General features: G+C 56.5%; 10 protein-coding genes across 12 annotated transcripts, besides 11 other annotated features; 5 read left to right on the top strand and 5 right to left on the bottom strand.

Annotated features, from left to right (window-relative positions):
- The first annotated feature begins 501 nt into the window (after positions 1 to 501).
- Positions 502 to 541: a tandem repeat.
- Positions 542 to 559: 18 nt separating this feature from the next.
- Positions 560 to 1,180, bottom strand: EKO05_0005512 (exosome 3'->5 exonuclease subunit ski4 (Csl4); the record flags this gene model as incomplete). Its single annotated transcript, XM_059636615.1, has 1 exon — positions 560 to 1,180. One exon carries the CDS (start codon positions 1,178 to 1,180, stop codon positions 560 to 562), a length of 621 nt encoding a protein of 206 aa, XP_059492598.1.
- Positions 1,181 to 1,290: 110 nt separating this feature from the next.
- Positions 1,291 to 1,341: a tandem repeat.
- Positions 1,342 to 1,761: 420 nt separating this feature from the next.
- Positions 1,762 to 1,788: a tandem repeat.
- Positions 1,788 to 2,960, bottom strand: EKO05_0005513 (Ras GTPase tem1; the record flags this gene model as incomplete). Its single annotated transcript, XM_059636616.1, has 4 exons — positions 1,788 to 1,886; positions 1,934 to 2,008; positions 2,058 to 2,350; positions 2,408 to 2,960. The coding sequence occupies 4 exons, from the start codon at positions 2,958 to 2,960 to the stop codon at positions 1,788 to 1,790; spliced, it is 1,020 nt and encodes a 339-aa protein (XP_059492599.1).
- Positions 2,961 to 3,003: 43 nt separating this feature from the next.
- Positions 3,004 to 3,029: a tandem repeat.
- A 289-nt stretch (positions 3,030 to 3,318) lies between these two features.
- Positions 3,319 to 3,372: a tandem repeat.
- A 265-nt stretch (positions 3,373 to 3,637) lies between these two features.
- On the top strand, positions 3,638 to 5,241 carry EKO05_0005514 (Ribosome assembly protein rrb1; the record flags this gene model as incomplete). The annotated part of the gene is made up of 3 exons (XM_038940161.2): positions 3,638 to 3,842; positions 3,901 to 5,167; positions 5,217 to 5,241. 3 exons carry the CDS (start codon positions 3,638 to 3,640, stop codon positions 5,239 to 5,241), a joined length of 1,497 nt encoding a protein of 498 aa, XP_038798527.2.
- Positions 3,652 to 3,685: a tandem repeat.
- Positions 3,742 to 3,834: a tandem repeat.
- Positions 4,182 to 4,230: a tandem repeat.
- Positions 5,242 to 5,596: 355 nt separating the features above from the next.
- Positions 5,597 to 5,694: a tandem repeat.
- Positions 5,695 to 5,851: 157 nt separating this feature from the next.
- On the bottom strand, positions 5,852 to 8,029 carry EKO05_0005515 (uncharacterized protein; the record flags this gene model as incomplete). Of its 2 annotated transcripts, XM_038940236.2 has the most annotated exons (5): positions 5,852 to 5,957; positions 6,016 to 7,247; positions 7,295 to 7,453; positions 7,521 to 7,780; positions 7,828 to 8,029. In XM_038940236.2, the coding sequence occupies 5 exons, from the start codon at positions 8,027 to 8,029 to the stop codon at positions 5,852 to 5,854; spliced, it is 1,959 nt and encodes a 652-aa protein (XP_038798528.2). The 2 variants fall into 2 exon arrangements, with proteins under 2 accessions (XP_038798528.2, XP_059492600.1); XM_059636617.1 differs by having other exon boundaries at positions 5,852 to 7,247; positions 7,521 to 7,777.
- Positions 6,484 to 6,528: a tandem repeat.
- A 628-nt stretch (positions 8,030 to 8,657) lies between the features above and the next one.
- Positions 8,658 to 10,155, bottom strand: EKO05_0005516 (translation elongation factor Tu; the record flags this gene model as incomplete). The annotated part of the gene is made up of 4 exons (XM_038940061.1): positions 8,658 to 9,528; positions 9,583 to 9,845; positions 9,907 to 9,935; positions 9,987 to 10,155. 4 exons carry the CDS (start codon positions 10,153 to 10,155, stop codon positions 8,658 to 8,660), a joined length of 1,332 nt encoding a protein of 443 aa, XP_038798529.1.
- A 49-nt stretch (positions 10,156 to 10,204) lies between these two features.
- Positions 10,205 to 10,251: a tandem repeat.
- Positions 10,252 to 10,546: 295 nt separating this feature from the next.
- On the top strand, positions 10,547 to 12,076 carry EKO05_0005517 (3-hydroxyisobutyryl-CoA hydrolase; the record flags this gene model as incomplete). Its single annotated transcript, XM_038940152.1, has 2 exons — positions 10,547 to 10,675; positions 10,730 to 12,076. 2 exons carry the CDS (start codon positions 10,547 to 10,549, stop codon positions 12,074 to 12,076), a joined length of 1,476 nt encoding a protein of 491 aa, XP_038798530.1.
- Positions 12,077 to 12,570: 494 nt separating this feature from the next.
- Positions 12,571 to 12,980, bottom strand: EKO05_0005518 (uncharacterized protein; the record flags this gene model as incomplete). Its single annotated transcript, XM_038940081.2, has 2 exons — positions 12,571 to 12,872; positions 12,920 to 12,980. The coding sequence occupies 2 exons, from the start codon at positions 12,978 to 12,980 to the stop codon at positions 12,571 to 12,573; spliced, it is 363 nt and encodes a 120-aa protein (XP_038798531.2).
- Positions 12,981 to 14,609: 1,629 nt separating this feature from the next.
- On the top strand, positions 14,610 to 16,100 carry EKO05_0005519 (Trafficking protein particle complex subunit 31; the record flags this gene model as incomplete). Its single annotated transcript, XM_038940026.2, has 1 exon — positions 14,610 to 16,100. One exon carries the CDS (start codon positions 14,610 to 14,612, stop codon positions 16,098 to 16,100), a length of 1,491 nt encoding a protein of 496 aa, XP_038798532.2.
- An 879-nt stretch (positions 16,101 to 16,979) lies between these two features.
- Positions 16,980 to 17,906, top strand: EKO05_0005520 (uncharacterized protein; the record flags this gene model as incomplete). 2 transcript variants are annotated; one of them, XM_038940117.2, is made up of 2 exons in its annotated part: positions 16,980 to 17,699; positions 17,759 to 17,906. In XM_038940117.2, the coding sequence occupies 2 exons, from the start codon at positions 16,980 to 16,982 to the stop codon at positions 17,849 to 17,851; spliced, it is 813 nt and encodes a 270-aa protein (XP_038798533.1). The 2 variants fall into 2 exon arrangements, with proteins under 2 accessions (XP_038798533.1, XP_059492601.1); XM_059636618.1 differs by having other exon boundaries at positions 16,980 to 17,906.
- Positions 17,907 to 18,581: 675 nt separating this feature from the next.
- Positions 18,582 to 20,713, top strand: EKO05_0005521 (uncharacterized protein; the record flags this gene model as incomplete). The annotated part of the gene is made up of 3 exons (XM_059636619.1): positions 18,582 to 19,134; positions 19,189 to 19,404; positions 19,458 to 20,713. 3 exons carry the CDS (start codon positions 18,582 to 18,584, stop codon positions 20,711 to 20,713), a joined length of 2,025 nt encoding a protein of 674 aa, XP_059492602.1.
- Positions 20,714 to 20,734: the final 21 nt, after the last annotated feature.

The following is a 20,734-nucleotide window of genomic DNA, read 5'->3' on the forward strand; positions in this document are numbered from 1 at the left end:
GATGACAACCCGCAAGACATGCGCCACCGGCGGAGGAACGTGACTACACCGTGCTGCTGTTACAGGGCACCGCTATCACCAAGAACGGGCTTCCCGAGGCACAACAACTCCCCGGCTGGATTCCTCTCTAGTCGAACCCCGGAGAAGTCGGGAGAGGACTTGCAACTTCTACACCCACTTCCACACCCGAACTTCACCCGCACTCCAACCACCCCAGCATCAGTAGATACCGACCTACCTACCCACCAGCCCAGCCTGCACACGCGAACCAGCGCTTGATAGCTTCTCTGCCCAGAAAACAGGGTTGTGTTGTATACATACATGCACCACGCGACCGACTCTCCTCCCTCCCTTTCCCCTTGCCTGTGAGGCCTGTGTTCCTGGTATCAAGGGACTTTGTTCGCCCATCGACAGATCAGTTGAAGTGATTGAGTGATGCGTTTCCTTGGCTTTGAGGACCTTGGTGCTATGATGTGAGTTTTACGCTCTGGGTTATCTTCACGGCAACACCACCACCTCCGCCACCGCTGCACCGCCCCGCGCAATGCTTTGAATCTTCTCAAAACGGCTTAGCAGCCTTCCTACTCTCCCCCCTCCCGGTGACAGGATCCCGAAACTCCTTCCAGCTAACCGGATACATAAGGCGCCCCTCCTCGCTCCTTGCCATGACAACACCAAATTCGTTCTCGCTCGTGCTGACGTAGTAGTTGCTCTGATCGCCCAGACTAATGACAGTGCCCCTGATCAAATCACCGACGCGGAAGCTCTCCTCCATCTTGATCTTGTCCTTCTCCGTGGCGCGTATGTCCTCGCGCCGGATCTGGCCCTGGAACGACTCGCGGCAGACGACGTTGTCGATGACGAGGATTTCGCACGTGGCGAAGCGGGGCCCCAGGCGCGTGATGAGGGCGAGCACGATGGAGTTGACTTCGGGCAGGATGGTGCCGCCGCCGCCTGAGCCGGTGCCCAGGATGCCTGGGTCGGTGGAGGTGGAGGGGCGTTGTATCGAGAGGAGCGGCGAGGGCTTGGTTTGTGTGGTTTTGGGGGTTGCGGATGTGATGACGGGCCCGGCTATCGAGGCGTAGATCTGTGAGTCGTGCATGTGCGTGCCTGGGCCTGGGAGGTATTTGTCTGCGCTGCCGAGCAGCTGGCCTGGGAGGGCTACGGGGGGGACGGCCATGGCGGTGGAATAGGTCGCGGCGTCAACGTGGCAGGCGCGGGAGTTGCAATTTTGAACGGGTATGGAAGTCTTCGACGAGGGTTGGTAGCCGTCTTGCGGTTGTCTGTGAATGTTTGTGTTTGTGCTTGTGTTTGTGTCGGTGTCGAGCGTTGGTGTTGGTGGTGAGGCCGCGAGGTCGGAACTTTTTGTCGCGGCCGACTCGCCTATTCTTACGTCACGCGTACACCTGCCCCAAGACGGGTCGACACCAGCATGCACGGGACGGACCGGGGATCTGCAGGATTCCCAAACTTTGATAAGACACTACAGTACGTTGTTGCCAGAGGGCCCAGGCTAGGCGAGCCATGCGCCGGCGCCGGCACGAAAGCAGCCGCAACGCGCGGTGCGGTGCGGTACAAGGAGCTCTCGACGCTCCTGATTGTGAATGGTTCCAGACCCGTCGCAGCGAATCGAATGTGCAGCCCAAGCCAGACCAACGCCATTTTGTAAAACCAGCACTCTGCCCGTGGCACATTGCTCCAGTCGCCGAGATATGCAATCCCACGCAAGAAAATCATCAAAATCATTCGCTCCGAGAAGAAGGCGGCGGCGGCGGCGGCGGCGGCGGCTAGACGGCCTGGTAGAGGAGGAGAGGCTCGCCGACGTTTTCTATCTCCGGGATGGTGCACTTGAGGTCGAATGCCTTGGACAGGACAATCTTGAAGATCTGTGGACGTCAGCTTCGACCTGTCGTTCTGGAGAGATTCGACCCGCCTTCTGCACGTTGATACTGTGACTTGTGCTGCTGAAGATGAGGCTGGCCTTCATGGCGCGGGCGAAGCGCTTGGCCTGTGGTGGGTAAGTGGGTGCGTGTGGCAGTCGGAAGACGAGGGGGTACCTGGTTGGAGATCTCCTCCTGCTCCTCGCGGGGGAAGTTGACAAAGTGGTCGTACTTTGTGCCGACGAGAAAGGGAATGGCAGTCTTGTTGAAGCCTCGGCCCTGGCGGTACCATTCCTTGATGGAATTGAGTGTGCTCTTGCGCGTCAGGTCGAACATGAAGAGGATGGCGACGGCGTCGTTGCAGACGAGCGGCAACATGTTGACGAACTCGCGCTGGCCGCCCAGGTCCCAGATGGAGAAGGTGATTTCCGTGTTTCGAATGGAGATTGTCTTTTCCATAAAGTTGACGCCTGTGTAGGTGGTCAGCGAGTGGGGGTGGTGCAGGATGCAGGGTGCAGAGTAGGTACCCAAGGTCTGGATGTAGTCTTCGTCCCAGCTGCCCTCGACGTACTTGACCATCAGACTGGTCTTGCCGATCTGGGCGTCGCCGACCATGCCGACCTTGATGACGACGCTGGAGTTCTTGGCGGGCTCCTGGGCGGGCTGCGCGCCGCGGGCGTTCTGGTCCTGGTACGAGTTGGAGCGGGCGCCGGCGTCCGAGGTGGAGTAGCGGCCCATCTGCGACGAGGGGCGCGAGTGCGGGTGGGCCATGTGTGTCTCCTTGGTGCCGTCGTGGTAGGGGTGGCGCGGCGGGGTGTCTGCGTCGGACGAGTTGAAGCGGGCGCCATGGTGGGGGTACTGGTAGCCCGTGTCCGAGTACGAGGTCGAGGGCCGCGGGGGGTCGGGGGTGTAGCCGTTGCTGCTGGCGTTGCTGGGGTGGAAGTGCGGCGGCGGCGAGACGGGGTTGGCGGTGACGGTGCTGCTGCTGGCGTCGGCGTCGACGTCGAGCGTGTGCTCCGCGTGTTTCTGCGCGTCCTGGGCGTCGGCGACGGGCTGCTGCTGCTCGGGCGGGGCGTCCATGGCGGCGGTGCAGCGGTGCAGCGGGCGGCGGCGGTGTTGTGGTCGCGGGCGCGGGCGCGGGCGCGGGCGTGTGCTGCTCACCCGGGCGGGCTGGGCGGGTGCGGGCGAATAGGCGAGGGCGGTGGTGCAGGCGGGCGGCCCGCGTCGTCTGCGGCTGCGTCTGCTCGTCAAGGGGCACTTCACGCGTCGCGGCGGGGAGCGGTGAGGGGGCAGAGAGGGAGGGCGGGCACGGGGGCAGTGGCTGTTGGAACTTGGCAGTGCGCTGGTCTGTTGTCGCGCGCCACTCACACCGGCCGGCTCGGACGCGAGGGAGGCCGTGCAGGGAGCGGCGGCGGCACTGGGCAGGATAGGAGGCTCTGCGTCTGCGCGCTGCCCTCTGCGCTGACGTCGCTGGGCGCTGGGCGTGGGCGCTTAATTACGTCCAGCGCGCCGAGTGGAGCCCTGCGATGCGGCGGTCGGCCGCGCACGGCCAGAAAAAGTTGCCCCGCCAGCGCTTTCGACTTTTTGGCCTTTTGGCCTGTTGGCGACGGTGACGAGCGATTCTTTCCTTCACACACATACAGGCACGCCCGCTGCGCCCGTCCCCCGTCACGCCCGCCACGCCCGGCCCCCGTCACGACCGCCACGTCCGCCACGCCCGCCACGCCCGCCACGCCCGCCACGCCCGCCACACAACCATGGCCAAGCGACCCGCCGACGCCGACGCAGCCCAGGCGGCCGACGCCATCAAGAACGGCGAGCGGCCCATGGACGTCGATGCCACCGACGACGGCCTCGACTTCGAGGACGAGTTCGAGGACGAGTTCGAGAGCGAAGACGAGATCCTCGAGGCCGGTGTCGACGGCCGTCCAGACGACGAGCGCGAGGCCGAGGAGCGCCAGCGTAGGTGCAGCCGTGTCGCCGTGTCGCCGTGCAATCCAACTCACTGACCGCCGGACAGACGCCATGGACGTCGACCAGGACACCTTCATCCCCGGCCGCCACAAGCTCTCCGCCGGCGAGACGCTCGCCCCCGACCTGTCCACGTACGAGATGCTGCACACCCTCGACGCCCCCTGGCCGTGTCTGTCGTGCGACATCCTCCCCGACAGCCTCGGCGCAGACCGCAAGACGTACCCCGCCACCATCTACGCCGTTGCCGGCACTCAGGCCGCCCAGGGGAGAGACAAGGAGAACCAGATCATGGTCATGAAGATGAGCAGCCTGTCGCGCATGGAAAAGGACGACGCCGACGCCGACGACGACGACGATGACGACGACGACGACGACGCTTCAGACCCCATCCTCGAGACCAAGTCGATACCGCTGAACAGCTGCACCAACCGCATACGCGCCCACCAGTCGCCCCAGGCCACCTCGGCCCGACCCCCCACCACCCTCACGGCCGCCATGATGGAGTCGGGCCAGGTCCTCATCCACGACGTCACTCCGCACCTCACCTCCTTCGACACCCCCGGCACCACAATCACCCCGACACAGAACAAGCCCGTCTGCACCATCCGCGCCCACAAGGCCAACGAGGGCTACGCGCTCGACTGGTCGCCCCTCGTCCCCGAAGGCAAGCTGCTCACCGGCGACGTCGCAGGCAACATCTTCACAACCACTCGCACCCAGGGCGGCGGCTTCGTCACCGACACAACCCCCTTCACCGGCCACAAGGGCACCGTCGAGGAGCTGCAGTGGTCGCCCACCGAGAAGCACGTCTTTGCCTCGGCCTCCAACGACGGCTGCGTCAAGATCTGGGACGCCCGCTCCAAGTCGCGAAAGGCCGCCGTCAGCGTCCAGGTCTCCAACACCGACGTCAACGTCCTCTCCTGGTCGCACCAGACCGCCCACCTGCTGGCTACGGGCGCCGACGACGGGGAATGGGCCGTCTGGGACCTGCGCCAGTGGAAGCCCACCACCTCCATGGACGCGTCTTCCAAACACGCGCCCGTCGCAAACTTCACCTTCCACAAGGAGCAGATCACATCCGTCGAGTGGCATCCCACAGACGACAGCATCGTCGCTGTCTGCGCCGGCGACAACACCCTGACACTCTGGGACTTGGCCGTAGAGCTCGACGACGAGGAGAGCAGAGACACGGCCGGCGTGCAGGACGTGCCGCCCCAGCTGCTGTTTGTGCACTACATGGATCAGATCAAGGAGGCCCACTGGCACCCGCAGATTCCGGGGACCATCATGGCGACCGGCGGGTCAGGATTCGGGTGCGTATGTCGCCATGATGGGAAGGGCATCATCACTAACGTATCGCAGTGTTTTCAAAACCATCAGCGTGTAAACCACCAAGCACACGCAGGAAACATTCATCTTGCATGGCAAATACAAAAGTTCAACTCCCATCTCGATACGCGCGTGATCACGTTACTTCCCCCCCCCTTCCCCACGCAGCGAGCCCACTAACACCCCCCTTCTTGCACAGCTTTCACACACACTCGCAGGTCATCCACACACTCTCACCTCACACGAATCAAACGGGAACCCCCTCCTCCATTCCAGCACGCACGAGCCGAGGGCCGCCAAAGTCGACTCAAAATTCAGCGAGCCGTTCCAACGCGCTGCCGACGTGCACTTTGACGCGGAGAATCACTCCGTTCGACGCTGACCCACCGTCCACGTCTTCCCCGTTCCAGCCGGAAGGAGAAGAAGGAGAAGAAGAAGGAGAAGAAGAAGAAGGAGAAGAAGAAGGAGAAGAAGAAGAAGAAGAAGAAGAAGAAGAAGAAGAAGAAGAAGAGCAAGGGTGCAGGGGGTTCTCGAGCTAGAGTGTTGGTATTATAAATGTTGAATGGGTAATACCCGTCCATTCGTACACTACCCCGGATAGGCAAGGGCAGGCCGGATTCAGCACAAAGTGTAGAGGTAGAGGTAGAGGTAGATGAATCTGTATCCGATCACGCCGACCGCTGAACAGCCCCCAGCAAGCCCTTGCCCGTATCCAGCCCAGGAAACAGCGGCGTCGTCGCCTCGCTCATCTCGCGGATTCTCTTGATTAGATTACTGCGACATGTCAGCTTCACGCACCCACGTCACCTCTCTCCACACGGCTGCTGCTTACTCAACAGGCAGATGCAGCTTATCCTGCTCCCGCCACAGGATCCCCACCACCTTCTCCCGCCCCTTGGTGTGGTCCTCCAGGTGCTCGGTGATCAGCTGGCGCCCCATCTCCTTGCTGCATCCGTAGATCTTCTGCGCGCACCCATCGAACGAGCATATCCACGAGTCGCGCGGCCCGTTGGACTCGTACGTGGGGAGCGGTGTAGAGACAATGGCGGGTAGCATGGGCTGCGTTGATCTCGAGCCGGCTTGGGTGGTTCCTGGGTGGTGGCGGAGGGGCAGAGAGTCCGCTGTTCCGGCTTGAGCTGTTTCGTCCTCCGAGGTTGGGGGTGAAGATGGGGCTGTGGGGGAGCTGTGCGCGCGTTGGCGTTTGCCTTCTGTCTTCCCCTCTGCTGTATCGAGTTTCCGTTTCGCAGGGCCCGGGGATAATGCGCATGTGGGCGTGTTGATGGCCGTCGTGTCTTCTTGTGAGGAGGAGGGGGAGGGGGAGGAGGAGGAGGAGGAGGAGGAGGAGACTGGTATTGGTGGTTTCGTCTTTCCTTTGCCCCCTCTATTCACGCTCTTCCCTTTACCTGAAAACTTACCGCTCTTCGGTCGTAGCACAGACAGTGTGCCTTTTTTGCTTCGTCCTGGTAGCCGGCGCACAGGCGTTGATAACATATCGTCCTCCTCGTCGGACGTGTCTGACGATTCGCTGTCCTCGCCTCTGAGCGTACCATGGTCTTTTCGCGGTCTTAGCTCCACGCCTTGTGCTCTTCTTTGCTCTGCCGCGGACAAGCTGGGGCCTGGTGCCAATTCGCCATAGATCGGCTCAGCTGCGAAGAAGCGAATACTCTGCCGTCTGGGGTGATCCATTAAATAACACAGATTCTGCGCATGTACTAAAAGCACGTTTCGCGCGGTTTCCACGTTGTCGATTTCGTAGCGCTTGACGATCAATTGAGCGACTCGCTCGACCGTTATGCTGTTGCGGCCTGCCCTAATCACACGCTGGTTCACAGCTTTCTGCATGAACTCGAACAATACAGACGCCTCCCACCAGTTGTCATCCTTCTTGGGTGGTTCATCCATTTTGGCAACACTTCTCTTGCCTTTACTGGGCTGTGCTCTCTCTGATGTCGGCCTCGCTGTAGTTGCTGGCGCGGGAGACGTCCTCGTCGAACGAGAAACCCTTTCAGCCTTGATATCGGTAAAGCGGCCTTCGTGCCGCGCTTTACACGTCTCGAAGTCTTTCTGCGTAGCATCAGCATGTCACGTTGATCTCGTCTAGACGAACGTACGGGAAACTGTCGTCTCATAGTCTGATACAAGGGAGTGTTGCTCCACCCAATGTTGTTTGTCCGCGTTAGAAAGCTCATCAGCAGAAAGTTGCGATGCTTGTAGAAAATCCGTTCTGCCTCTGCTGGATCAGTGCAAGGGAAACGGTCGTCCTCGGCGTACTGTGCACGATCAGCACCATTCAGCCAGATACACCAGCATGCTCGTTCCACAGCCATGCCTTCTCACCTCTTGATAAATCAACGAAGCGCCCGGCCCACCGCCCCTCTTTCTCGGCTCGTTGTAGATGTCGGTAACAAAGTACAAGAGTTGCACGGCCTGTAGCATGTCGTCGTATATAGCCTTGTACTGCGGCGCAGGCTGGATCTCGAACCAGCCTGCCTCGCCCAATGCCCAGATAAGAAAGGTTTGGTCTGGGAGTTCGGCGTAGGCATATCGTGTGACGTTGCGCACTGCGATGTCGGTAGGTTTGTACGGCTTCTTGACTACTGCAACATGGTCAGGGAATGGTCAATCTGAGGCGCGAAAGACGTACGGCAGTCTGTGTGTCCGCGCGGGGGTGCCTGGAGTCGGCCTTGCACTCTCAGAGGAACGTCTGAATACGCCAGCAGCAGGTTGGCAGGCTTCCCATTGCTTTCGTACACGACGGATGCATCGCTCAGGACAAACTCAGGCCACTCGTCCTCGCTCACAGATGGGCCGACTGGGTTGAGGACATCGCGTTCGGGGATATGCATGCTGTGAATGTTGATGTGACGTATCGCATAGTATGTCCGAATCACGGAGGTGAGTTGTGGGTGGACGGAAGCGAATACTGCGTGTGAAGGCTGAGTGAAAGAAGCATGCGCTCTTGACTATCGGCCACATACATGGCGCATTGTGGAAGTCAACGTGTCGTGATTGGCCGAGGCCAGCGTCGCCAGCCGAAGAGCCGTTGGCTTTCGCCAGCACCAACATGACGCGAGACTCAGTCTTGACTCTGTCTTCCCCACACAGTGGCTCGAGGCTCGTGCACCCGGGATCGCCTTCCGACCTGCATCGAGCGCGTGTACACTTGAGCGGCCTTGGCACGAGGATCTGCCATCTGTCTGGCGAGGTCAGGTGAATCACGACCACTGAAGAGAAAGTACGAGCATCAAACACCTCACGATATCATAACATTCTTTTCCCACCTCGTCAATCGTCAATGCAAACGCCCTCGTCTAGATTCCGTTGCCGTGCTAAAGTACATGATGAATCACAAGCATTGAAGCGGAGAGCGGGAGTTACACAAATAATGTACAAGAAACCTCCCTGATCTTACATTGGGTATTATCGTCCCTCGCCATGCTTCTTCTTCATTTCGCCTCTCTTCGAACCAGACACCTAACTGATGACACGGGTGACAAGACCAGTGGCAACAGTGCGGCCACCCTCACGCATGTTGAAGCGCTGACCCTGCTCAAGAACGTGGGGCTGGTGGAGCTCGCAGACCATCTCGACGTTGTCACCGGGCATGACAAGCTTGGAGGAAGCGTCCTCGGTGCCCTCGGGCCATGTGAGCGCGCAGGACTCGTCAGCAGTTCGGATGAACATCTGCGGCCTGTAGTTGTCGCCGAAGCCAGTGTGGCGACCACCCTCCTCCTTACTGAGGACGTACATGGAGACGAGGAACTTCCTGTGCGCCTTGACCTGTCCGGGAACGGAGACAACCATACCACGACGGACGTCCTCACGCTTAACACCACGGAGGAGGAGACCGGAGTTGTCACCGGCACGCGACTCCTCGCAGGACTTCTTGAAGGTCTCGATGTCGGTGACCTTGGTCTTGATGGGCGCGGTGCCCTTACCGACAAGCTCGACTTCCTGGTCGCGCTTCAGGATACCACGCTCGACACGTCCAGAGACGACGGTACCACGGCCGGCAATGGAGAAAACGTCCTCAATGGCCATGAGGAAGGGCTTCTCGGTCTCACGGGTAGGGGTAGGGATCCAGCTGTCGACAGCCTCGAGGAGCTCATCGATCTTGGTTTCACCAATCTCGGGCCTGCGGCCCTCGAGAGAGCACAGGGCAGAACCCATGACGATGGGTGTCTCGTCGCCCTCGAAACCGTAGCTGGAAAGGAGTTCGCGCATCTCCATCTCGACGAGCTCCAACATCTCGGGGTCCTCGACGGCATCGACCTTGTTGACGAAGACAACAATCTTCTGGACACCGACCTGGCGGGCGAGGAGCAAGTGCTCACGGGTCTGGGGCCTGTGCTTGTGTCAGTCAAGCTCACGTATTCTGGTTGATTCAAGGTATACGCACATCTGACCGTCGGAGGCAGCGACGACGATGATGGCACCGTCCATATTGGCGGCACCTGTGATCATGTTCTTGATGTAATCGGCGTGACCGGGGCAGTCGACGTGGGCATAGTGGCGGTTGTCGGTCTGGTACTCGATGTGGGCGGTGGAGATGGTGATACCACGCTTGCGCTCCTCAGGCGCCTTGTCGATGGCACCGTACTCGAGGAACTTGGCGTAGCCCTTCTCGGCCTGGCGCTTGGTGATGGCGGCTGTGAGGGTTGTCTGCAGGCCATCAGCGTGTGTCCGTGGCGGATGTACTCGGGGGCAAAGGAGGCGCTTTTACCTTTCCGTGATCGACGTGGCCAATGGTACCTGCATTGTGTTAGAGTGGGACGGACAGAGCAGAGGAGATGCAGTGCATACCAATGTTGACGTGGGGCTTGTCACGGGTGAAGGCAGCGTAGTTCCTGACGCCGTTCATCCACCTGCCAGTGCCCTGCGCTCCGAGAGCATTCTGGACGGGGTTGACGCCGCGCTGGTACTGGAAGGCACTGCGCGCAGTGCGCTGGAAGAGTCGCGAGAAGCTCGACATTGTGTTATTAAAAAGCGCTGACGCCGGTAATAAGACAAGAAGAATGAATGAGAGGCGATTGGCAGAGAGGGAGCGTCGAGTGTCGAATGTCGATGGACTTTTAGTCGCCTTGCCGCTTTGAGCCTAGTCCGTCAAGCTCGCCGCGCGAGCTCCATCGCGACGACGTTTGCTGTGGAGAGGAGATCGAATTGACTGAATCTGCTGATCGAGTGCATTACCCGTCGCTCCTTTGCATTGGCTGCTCATCTGATCTACCGCCGGACGACTCGCCTACCTCCGGCCCTCACCCACTCGACACGTTTGCGGATACCCGAGGTTCCTGTCGGCGATCGAGCGCTCGAAAAGTTGCATCATCCTCCCGCGGCCCCTTCCAAATCACACACACACACACATGTCTCTCTGCACATTAGCACGAAAGACCCCCACGCCGCTGAGCTGGGCCTCACGGACACGGACAGTAACCGTCATGCCTTTGCGCGCAAGGATTACAAATCCTGCTTGGAGGACCGGCACGAGGATGGTATGGCCCTCATCTCGTACTTCGTCGCCTCGATCGATGCCTAACACCATGCAGTACTCAACACCGACCGAGGACCTGATCAACCCCCAGAAGGATGACGACCCCGACGATGTCATCTTCACCAACAACTACGGCGTGCGCAGCATCGAGCTCAACCGACCGAAGAAGCTCAACTCCCTGAACGGCTCCATGGCGCGCAAGATCATCCCTAGGCTGCAGGAGTGGGCCAAGTCGGAACTGGCCGGTGTAGTCATCATCAAGGGCTCAGGCCGTGCCTTCTGTGCAGGAGGAGACGTCGCAGCGCTCGCACAGTGGAACAAGACAGGCGCTGAAGGACAGCAAAAGAGCTCGGACTACTTTGGACTGGAATACAAGCTGGACCACCTGATCGCGACGTACACAAAGCCCTACATCGCCTTCATGGACGGTATCACCATGGGTGGGGGTGTCGGCCTGTCCGTCCACGCACCCTTCAGGATTGCAACCGAGAACACCCTCTTCGCCATGCCTGAGACGACAATTGGCTTCTTCCCGGACGTTGGCGCATCCTTCTTCCTGCCGCGCATGGAAGGTGCTCTTGGAACATACCTTGCCCTCACCTCTGAGCAGTTGAGAGGCGTCGATGCCTTCTACCACGGCGTCGCAACCCACTACGTCCACTCCTCCACCCTGCAGCAACTGGAGTCGCGTCTTGCCGAGCTTCAATTCCCCGACTACATGGAATTGAACGACCGCTTCAAGATCATCAACGCCACCATCGAAGAGTACAGCACCGGTCTTCCCGCTGACAAGCCCGCCATCTCTGGTGAGCTCCGCAGAGTTGTTGACCGCGTCTTCCACGTCGACCAGCCGAACATCAAGGCCATTCTCACTTCTCTCCAGGAAGTCGCCAACGATGAGAAAGCATCCAAGCCCCTCAGCACATGGGCCAAGAAGACCATCGAAACTATCGAGACCCGCTCCCCCACCTCGGTCGCTGTTACTCTCGAGCAGATGCGAACCGGTCGCCAGTGGTCCATCGCCCAGACCTTCCAGAAGGAGTACGATATCGCCTCGTCGTTCATGGCGCACCCCGACTTCGTTGAGGGTGTGACCGCAAAGCTGATTGAGAGAAAGAAAGAGCGCCCGAACTGGCAACCAAACACTCTCGGCGATGTCAACATGAAGGACGTTCACGCCTTCTTCGTCGGCAAGAAGAATGGCGAGCAGCTGCCCCTGATCACAGGTGCGGATTACAACGAGTACCCGCATGCGTGGATTGGGTTGCCAAGGGAGGAGGAGATTTTGAGCGAAATGAGCGGCAAGAAGGCTGATGACGCTCTTGCGAGTCTGCTCGAGAAGTACGAGGGCAAGCAGGGTGTACGAGAGAAGGTCGCCGAGGTTTTGGCGCGACACTCGTAGTTTTTGGAGTCGAAGTTGTTTGATGTGTAAGAATAGATCGAACATGTGTACAGATGTGTACACATTTTCGCTACGCAGACGTTATCATCTCGAGTTGCATCTACATGAGGTGCGGCAAGCGCTAGCGTCCGTCGACATGAGCCTCCTCACAACGTCGCTGTCCTCTTCAACTCGACTCGGTCCAACGCCTGAAATGGATGACGAGCAAGTCTTCTGCCTGTATCTTGAATCGCACCGAAGTCAGCCAATCTGCAACCAACCTACTCGCCGCATGCTTGCTTCTTCCCCTGCCCCTCCCCTTCTACCTTTCCTCTCAAGCCTCATCAATGCCCCCTGTCTGCTGACCCTTTCTCCCCTTTCCCTTCTGTCTGCCCCTCTTCATCGCAAACTGGAGAGGTGGCTGCAGCTTCGCAATCTGCACACTCAGATCGCGCAAATAAGCCTGTCGCTCCGCGAGCTGCTTTCTGGTGGCCATGCTCATCTGGTGTTTCTCGCTACAAGTCATAGAGACGCTGGGTTAGGGCTAGGTTGGCATGTCGCAGCGTTACCAGTTCTTTGGCGGTAGTCTGCAGTTGGGTTTGCAGTCTCTTGCGGGAGAGTGGGCTGATCTGCTCCTCTTCGTGTGCGGGGATGTAAGAGGAAGAGGCGGAGTGGTTCTCTGTCACGGATATGCCATCTACGTAGGCCGATAGTCGATCGACTTCGTTGACTTGGATCGCACTCGCTGGACTATTTATTGCTGCCCTTGTATCTTTGGTGGAAGTTTCTCGCGACGAATCACGGGGTTCAGGATCAGCTACACGTACGTCAGTAAAGTTCACGTGAGGTTTTTACGAAGCTTACTTCTGGCGCTGGCGCTGGCGCTGGCCTTGGGAAACGTGAAGGACGTTGCGAGTGGGTTCATGGCTGAGGGAAATGAGCAACCTGACTTATTGAGTACTGGAGAACGCTGCGCAACGACGATGGAGAGTGAACTCGTGGTGACCAGGGAAGGAGATAGAAGAGTCTGGACGCAGCGAAGTCGAGCTGAGAATGAGTTCCTCAACCAACTACGTCCCTTCATCGGCTTTCGAATGGTCAAGTGAAGTAACGCGCTGCTCACCTCGCGAGTCACGGGCAGCAGTACCCCTCTGGATCTTTCACTACCACACAGAGCATCTTGCAGAAACATCTGCGGCCCACCTATCCAATCAACTACTTTGCAACCTTTTTGCCTCTTACAAAGACTGTGGGTGATCCCAAGCTTCCATTCCATTCCAGTCTCCCAAAACGAAAAAGTTGGCACTTTATCTACAGTCTTAGTCTTGCATATGAGGCGGCCCTCAATTGTTTGGATTGCCAGAATGGTCCGACGCGCAAAGATTCGACCACAGATCCTAAATCAAGCCCTTTTGTACCGAAAGCCCTCTCTCATCAGGGCATGGCATCATTGATACTTCTGCTCAAGTTCGACAGCAACCTCAAATTTGGGCTTGGAGGCTAGGAACTCGCCCTGCAGATAAAAGAAGAGTTCCTGACTCTTACTTGACACTTGACGACGCATCTATGGAAGTACTCGCCGATGAGCTCAGCAGCCTCTACTCGAAATCACTAGATAAAAGTCAGATTACTGCCATGAGCTTTATGGTCAAGCTTTTTTGTAAAAGCTACCTAGTCGTTCTGAGAGCCTGTCTTGGCCGCGACAAATGCAAGCTCGCGCGAATGGAGGTGGGGAATGCGAGGACACTCAAGACCTTGCGAGTACACGCGCTCAGTTGCTTAGAGAACTGACTGCGCAGAAAAAGATGGTGCTAGATTCTGAGCAGCAACTGCAATATGAGGAAGATTTTCAAACCCATGGTCTGTTCGAAGACCTCGAAAAGTCGCTCGATCCCGCGAGAAGGATCATGGAAATGCTGGACTCATCGGATGGACAGACGAGAAATTTTGCCCCGTTGAATCAGGGTAAGGCTTTGGTCGAAAAGCTACAAATGAAGTTTCCGTTTCTAAGCACACTCTGAATCCTGCCGCAGTCAAGATCGTGGGCAACACAGTCCACAACGCTGCAGTGGACAAAGATAGCCAGCAGCCTCCGACTGAATCTAAAAACATGTCACATCCAGTAAGTATCACACCATTTGTCCGTCTAGCTTGCATCTGAATGCTTACTAGACCAGAAGCAAACTCATGCTGAAGACTTCCCACCTCTCCCGTCATTTTCATCGTCTGCAAAAAGTGGAGACACAATCACCAGGTTGGTGCGTAGGCTCTGTCTCACTTAGCTATAAGTGATTAAATGCACTAGACGCAGAAGACGTGAGCGCTGTAGGATTTAGAAGAACCCTGCAGTAGACTTCAAGATGACATTTTGCGTGCACAAATAGCGAATTGGAACTATCGTGCTGTCACGGGATGGTTGTGGGTTCCTAATTACCCTCTATTAGGCTACTTGCTGGTCAGTACCTACTTACAGCTTTGGACGCTCACGAGTCTCGCGTGGTCTCTGTTCCTATTAGCTTGGAAATCAAGTGAACATTGTCGTCATTTCTTTTACATGGTCTTTCTCCCAGTCAAGCCTTGTCTGCTTGATATCCATACTGTCGCTCAAGACTACCTTCGGGCGTTATGTAGAAGCCGCGCCCTAATACTTGTGAAAGGATTAAACGTGCTTGAGCAGCAAATGTGTTTGATCTGCGCGACGGGGATATGGCCGCAGCTACTCCATATCATCGGTCTCACCGCGTGTGTAGGATCGAATTCGAATAGTTGCTCCTGCCATCATTGTCTTCACCTTCACCGCGCACGTGCGCTTGCGCTCGCCTCCGTCTCACTTGCACTTTCCACTTTCGCTGACGACACAAACAACACCTACGAACCGCCACTTGCGTTCATAAACTTTTTTTCAGCAACCACTTATAGAGTAAGAATCGTGCCCTTCAAGCGTATTTCAGTCACTGATGTGCTGCAGATGAGTGTCGATCTCGATGTCCTTTTCGCCTGCGAGCTAGACACTGCCGCAGAACTAGAGCCATCCCTCACTCCCAAATTCTGTCCAGTAGCAAGCGTCTCGACAGCCGATACAACACTGTACGATGATGAGACTGGTGGAGCGAGCCTCATAAATGATGAGCTCATCGGTGGCCCGGTGGCCGATACAGGCCTACCGTTCGGTATGCATGTCGACACGTATGCCGAAGATACCATCAAATCCCTCCTACGAGAGCGTGACAGTTGGAAAGCTGGAGCAGAAAAACATTCCAAAGCTTACGAAGACCTTGAGCGACGCGTCTACCGAAACGCCATAGTCGGTGCCGATCTTCCGACAGACATCATAGGTCGCCTCAATCTGCTGGAGAGCGCGACGGATCATTATCGAGTCAAGAACAGAACCCTGCGCGAGAGCCTTAGTGTCGCGGAAAACAAGATAGTCGCGCTTCAGAACGAGATTGCCGGGCAGAAGAACAGGTTGAAGGGTGCAGGAAAGAAGGTTCGCAACGCAAAGGATGCTGCAGGTAAACAAGAGGAGAAAGCGAAGGCCGCCACCCACCATCAACAGCTGCGCACCACTTCTGAGCGAAGGATGAAGCAGGAGCGCAACGAAGCTGTTGCCGAAGCGCAGTCACTCAAGAAGTTATGCAAAGACCTGCAAGCAGACCTTGAGGTGGAGCGATCCGGTCGCCCACACTTGCGGAAAGGAAATACTACTTCAGACACAACTACTGCTGTCATTCCTATTGAGCTTTCGATCTATCGCGGAGACTTCCTGAAGCTGTCAAATGATCTCGACGCCAATCAATTCACCATCACTGAGCAGATGCAGCGCTGGTACGAGGACTGCGTGAATCCGCAGGTCGTTGGCGCCAATTATGCGAGTAACCAGGAAGAAGGAGTGGTGGCTGTGAAACTGAACAAGCTGTATGCGGACCTGGTCGAACTAGTCGATGGACACCAGGAGGCAGGGGCGGAACACGATGGTCCCCGGTCAAAACATACACTCGAGCCGATCTGTCGTAAGGCTGAGGAGCGACACAACTCCGAGAACTGAAGCGCTGGACTCCACCGCTGGCGGGTTTCGAATCGTCATGAGAGTGGCGATGCAACTGGTAGGAGGTTTGATACCTTGCGACGCCCACGTCAAACTCGACTCAACGCCTTCTCAGCGTCAAACACCCCCACTGCAGCGAATAAACTCATGGAGGGCATGCTTGTTTGAACTTTGCTGACATCAAAAGGAGTTGACAGCTAGACTGGTCAGCGCAGCCACATGCGTACACGACGTTCAGCTGTACTTATTTACACCAACACCACACGTCTTGCGTGGCAGCTGCTGACGGGCATATCCCCTCCACAGGCTAAGATAGTGGAAATTGCACTCTTCTCCACGTCATGTATCCTGCAACTTCAAGGTTTGCAAATTCCATATCATCTCATTCGCTTAGCGCTCATCAACATCCCACCCAATCAGCATCTCGAGCCCACTTCCCACCAAGTCCAAGCTACGAGGCGGCAACCAGCTCATCCCGTTGCTAATCGCCCGTTGCTAGTCGCACGTTGTTGTGGGTGCCGGAGCTTGTCGATTGGTCGGTGTACTACTCGACGAACCAGGCGCGACGATGCTGCGTACCTGCAGTTCGGACTTCGGATACCTAAGCCCTGTTTCAGAGCAAGCTGACCTAGCCCCCAGCTGTCCCTCCATCAGCAGAATACCGCCAAACAGATGGTAGACAGACTATGTATAAGACGGGTGGATGTGACGGCTCGGGCTGTTGCTTTTATCTTGGTATTCACTCACTCTTTGAGTCATTCTTTTCCCTGTGAACTTGCGGTTTCACATCGTCGCCGTGCGATCCTTACACTGCCTTGAAGTGCAATACACCAAACATTTGGAACCCCACTCTATCTTGCGTGCAAAGCAATTATCAGTATGCATCCACATATCTTACTACTTTCTTCCGCAGTCGCCGCCACTGCAACACGCCATGGACACCACCATTTCCACCAGCCTCGCGGCATTCACCTCACTCGAGGCGTTGACGACGTTATTGACTCGATCAAAAACAAGACCGACGAGGTTGCAGATAAGATCTCTGACGCCGTCGACTCTGTTCTTGCCCGCGTAGAATCCTGGGTTATCCCTGCGACCTGCCCATGGAAGATCCACTGGCCGTTGCCGGACACCCCCATGCCGACGGTTGACAATGTCGATATCCCGCAGCTTTCACTCTTTCCTCGCCCCGACTCTACTTCAAACACGCTGACCATATACAACTTCTGCGACTACGACCTCTTCTTCGAACCACACGTCGGCAACACACTGGCAGAGATCGGCCATATTCCGGCGGGTGGCAAGCTCGATCGACCTTTTGAGTCGGCACCCGAAGGCTCAGGTATCAATCTCAAGGTGTCGAAGACTGAGGGCGACTACTCCAAGCCCGTGCAGATTGAATACGCTGTCTCCGCGGGCACGGTATGGTACGATATCAGTCTCATAGACTGTCTGGGACGTACTGATGGCATGCGCAATGGTGATACGACGGCTTGTGCAGGTCATGAAGCTGGCTTACAGATGGGACCTGCAAAGGATGCGTTGAGTTTCCAGTGTGGAGCGGGTGCTTGGTGTGACGATCAAGCGTATTTGTATGAGGTATATGCAGACATTACAGAGACTGAAATGAGGGAAAAGAAGCTGACTGCCTACGACAGGAGAACCTCTGTAAGAAGAGCAACCCCAACTCGGCGTGTAGTGCGGACAAGGGCATGGCTGTTGAGTTCTGCGCGAGTAACAGGAAGCTATGAGGTGATCTTAACGATATCGACGAGAATGAGGCGTTTGGGAATTCGACCTGGATAAGCACATTATTGGGTGGCGCACTTGTTAGGTCCGGCATGGCCTTTGGTATTCGGTCTCGTAGTACACGACATGTACAAGACATTTTTTGATTGCACATCTTCTCCCACCCGCACAGGTCTTCCCATGCTTACTGCCTTTCCGATCTGTTTTACTGCGTACATTGGGATCAAGAGATTGATGTTCAGTGGGATCCGACCACGCTCTTGATCTTTCTCCTCCTTACGCGCACATCAAACAGGCGGTCCAGCGAAGATGGTTTTTCGTACAGGTAGTCGTTGTATGCCAGAATGACAGTGCTGCACGCGTTAGATAGAAATATGATCAAGTAAGTTCGCTACAATACTTGACCGTCCCTCGAGAATTCTGCCCGAACGGGCCGAAAACTCGATTCAAGTTGCTAACATCGATCCGGCAAGGTTGTGCGTGTTCGCCCAATCAACCCCGGTCGGACCTCAAGCCTTCCCCGCTTCCCCACAATCTGCGATCGACGTTATGCTAAGAAGTCCTTGATAACGTCATTTCGGTCGCTTCTTGTCCGGTGACCATGTACACACTTCGCGCGGCAGTTTAAGAAGGTAAATATCTTACCGCACGAGCCTCCAGTGCATATGAGCTATATATGGGGGAGCTTCTAGTAGATACGGACCCCTAGACTTTGCTTGATCCAATTCCAAGATGAAGTTCCTTTCACTGCTCTCTACCGCGGTGCTCGTTGCATCTTCTACGGCGATACCATATGATGAGTACATCTTAGCGCCTAGGTCACGAACTCTCTACCCCGTCTCCGTGCACAGTACCAATGGATCGGTCAGCAGTCCTGAGAGCCTGACGAATTCCAACGGCAGTTCCGTCTTCGATGGCGATGCAGCCACAGCATACGACTTCGGTATCAACATTGCAGGCGTTGTGTCGTTGAATATTGGGTCGGTGTCCGACTCGTCGCAGTACATCGGCGTTACGTTCTCAGAAAGCTCATTATGGGTCTCGAATGCCTCCTCTGACGCGACCGCCGATGCTGGCAAAGACGAGACACTCTGGTTCCATGTCACAAAACCAGGGCGGTACACCGCGCCTCGAGAAAAGGAGAGGGGTGGCTTCCGATATCTGACTTTGGTGCACAACTCGACTGGCACGGTTGAGGTTACGAGCGCTGAAGTACATTACACTGCCATGCCGCATTGGGAAGATGATGCCATCGCCAACTACACTGGGTACTTCCACTGTGACGGCATGTCGACAATTTTCTAGCTAGTATGAAGTATGGCCACTAACATATGAGTAGATGAGTTGCTGAACCGCATCTGGTATGCTGGCGCGTACACAAACCAGATCTGCACCATTGATCCCACCCACGGCGATGCACTGATCCATATCCGCCAAATCAACTCTTCGATTTCAGACGCAACAAATGTGACATGGTACTACAACACTACAATCACAAATGGTACGTCTTCTCTAGTAGATGGTGCCAAACGTGACAGACTTGTATGGGCCGGTGGTGAGTACACCCTCTTTTACAGATGGCTCAGTTAGAGACTGACTGTTATTTAGACATGGCTATCGCTGTCCCTGGTGTGGTTGTGTCTACAAACGACGTGATCTCGATCGAGAACTCGCTAAAATCGCTGTTTGATATTCAAGCTGAGAACGGTCGCTTACCCTATGCCGGTCGGCCATTCCCAAATTCAGTGTCGTTCACGTACCATCTTTACACCTTGATTGGTGTCGCCGATCATTACCTATACACAGGAAACATTGCCTACCTCCAGTCGCTTTGGGATCAGTGGAAGCTTGCCCTCTCTTGGTCACTGAGCTACATCGACTCCTCCGGACTTATGAATGTGACATCACCGGCTGACTGGCTGCGTTTTGGCATGGGTGGTCACAACATCGAGGCCAATGCCATCCTCTACTACACCATCAATCACGGTATTGAGCTCGCCACTGCCCTCAATGACACCTCCTCCACTTCAAACTGGACTACCATCGCCGAGCGTATCAAGTCTTCTGCCAACGAGCTTCTCTGGAACGACGAGGCTGGCATGTACATTGATAACGAAACCACTGCTCTCATGCCCCAAGACGGCAACTCCTGGGCCGTCGTCGCAAACCTGACCGTCAACTCCACACAAGTGGAACGTATTTCCGCAGCTCTTGCAGAAAGATGGACGTCCTACGGCGCACCTGCGCCTGAGGCTGACGATGCCATCTCCCCCTTCATCTCCGGGTTTGAGTTACAGACACATTTCCTGGCAGAAAACGCGACCGCTGGTCTCGAGCTCATGAGGCTGCAGTGGGGCTTCATGCTGGATGATCCGCGCATGACGAACTCGACTTTCATCGAGGGGTACTCGACGACTGGCGAACTACACTATGCGCCCTACCTCAACGATGCACGAATCTCGCACGCTCACGGCTGGGCAACCGGTCCCACTTCCTCACTGACGACTTACATCGCCGGTATCCAGCTGCTGAGCGCGGGAGGCAAGACATGGCGTATTGCGCCTTCGCTCGGTGACCTCAAGATCGCAGATGCGGGATTCAGTACAGATGTAGGGCTCTTCTCTGCGAAGACACAAGTCGATGACAACGGCGCATGGACAATAGAGTTCGAAGCACCGCAGCGTACGAGTGGTGAGGTGAAGTTTCCGGAGCTCGGCTGTGTGGGTAAGGTCGTGCTGGAAGAGCAGAGTGGGAACTATCAGGATATCCTGGTCGAGGTGCAAGCTGCTGATGCTGGACCGGTTACGATTGATGGATTGCCGGGTGGCAAGTGGATGGCAAGGTACGAGTGCTCATCGTCATAAGGGTTGATGTAAATTACTTGT

The sequence above is a fragment of the Ascochyta rabiei genome, chromosome 8, assembly GCF_004011695.2.
Source record: "Ascochyta rabiei chromosome 8, complete sequence".
Lineage (NCBI taxonomy): Eukaryota > Fungi > Ascomycota > Dothideomycetes > Pleosporales > Didymellaceae > Ascochyta > Ascochyta rabiei.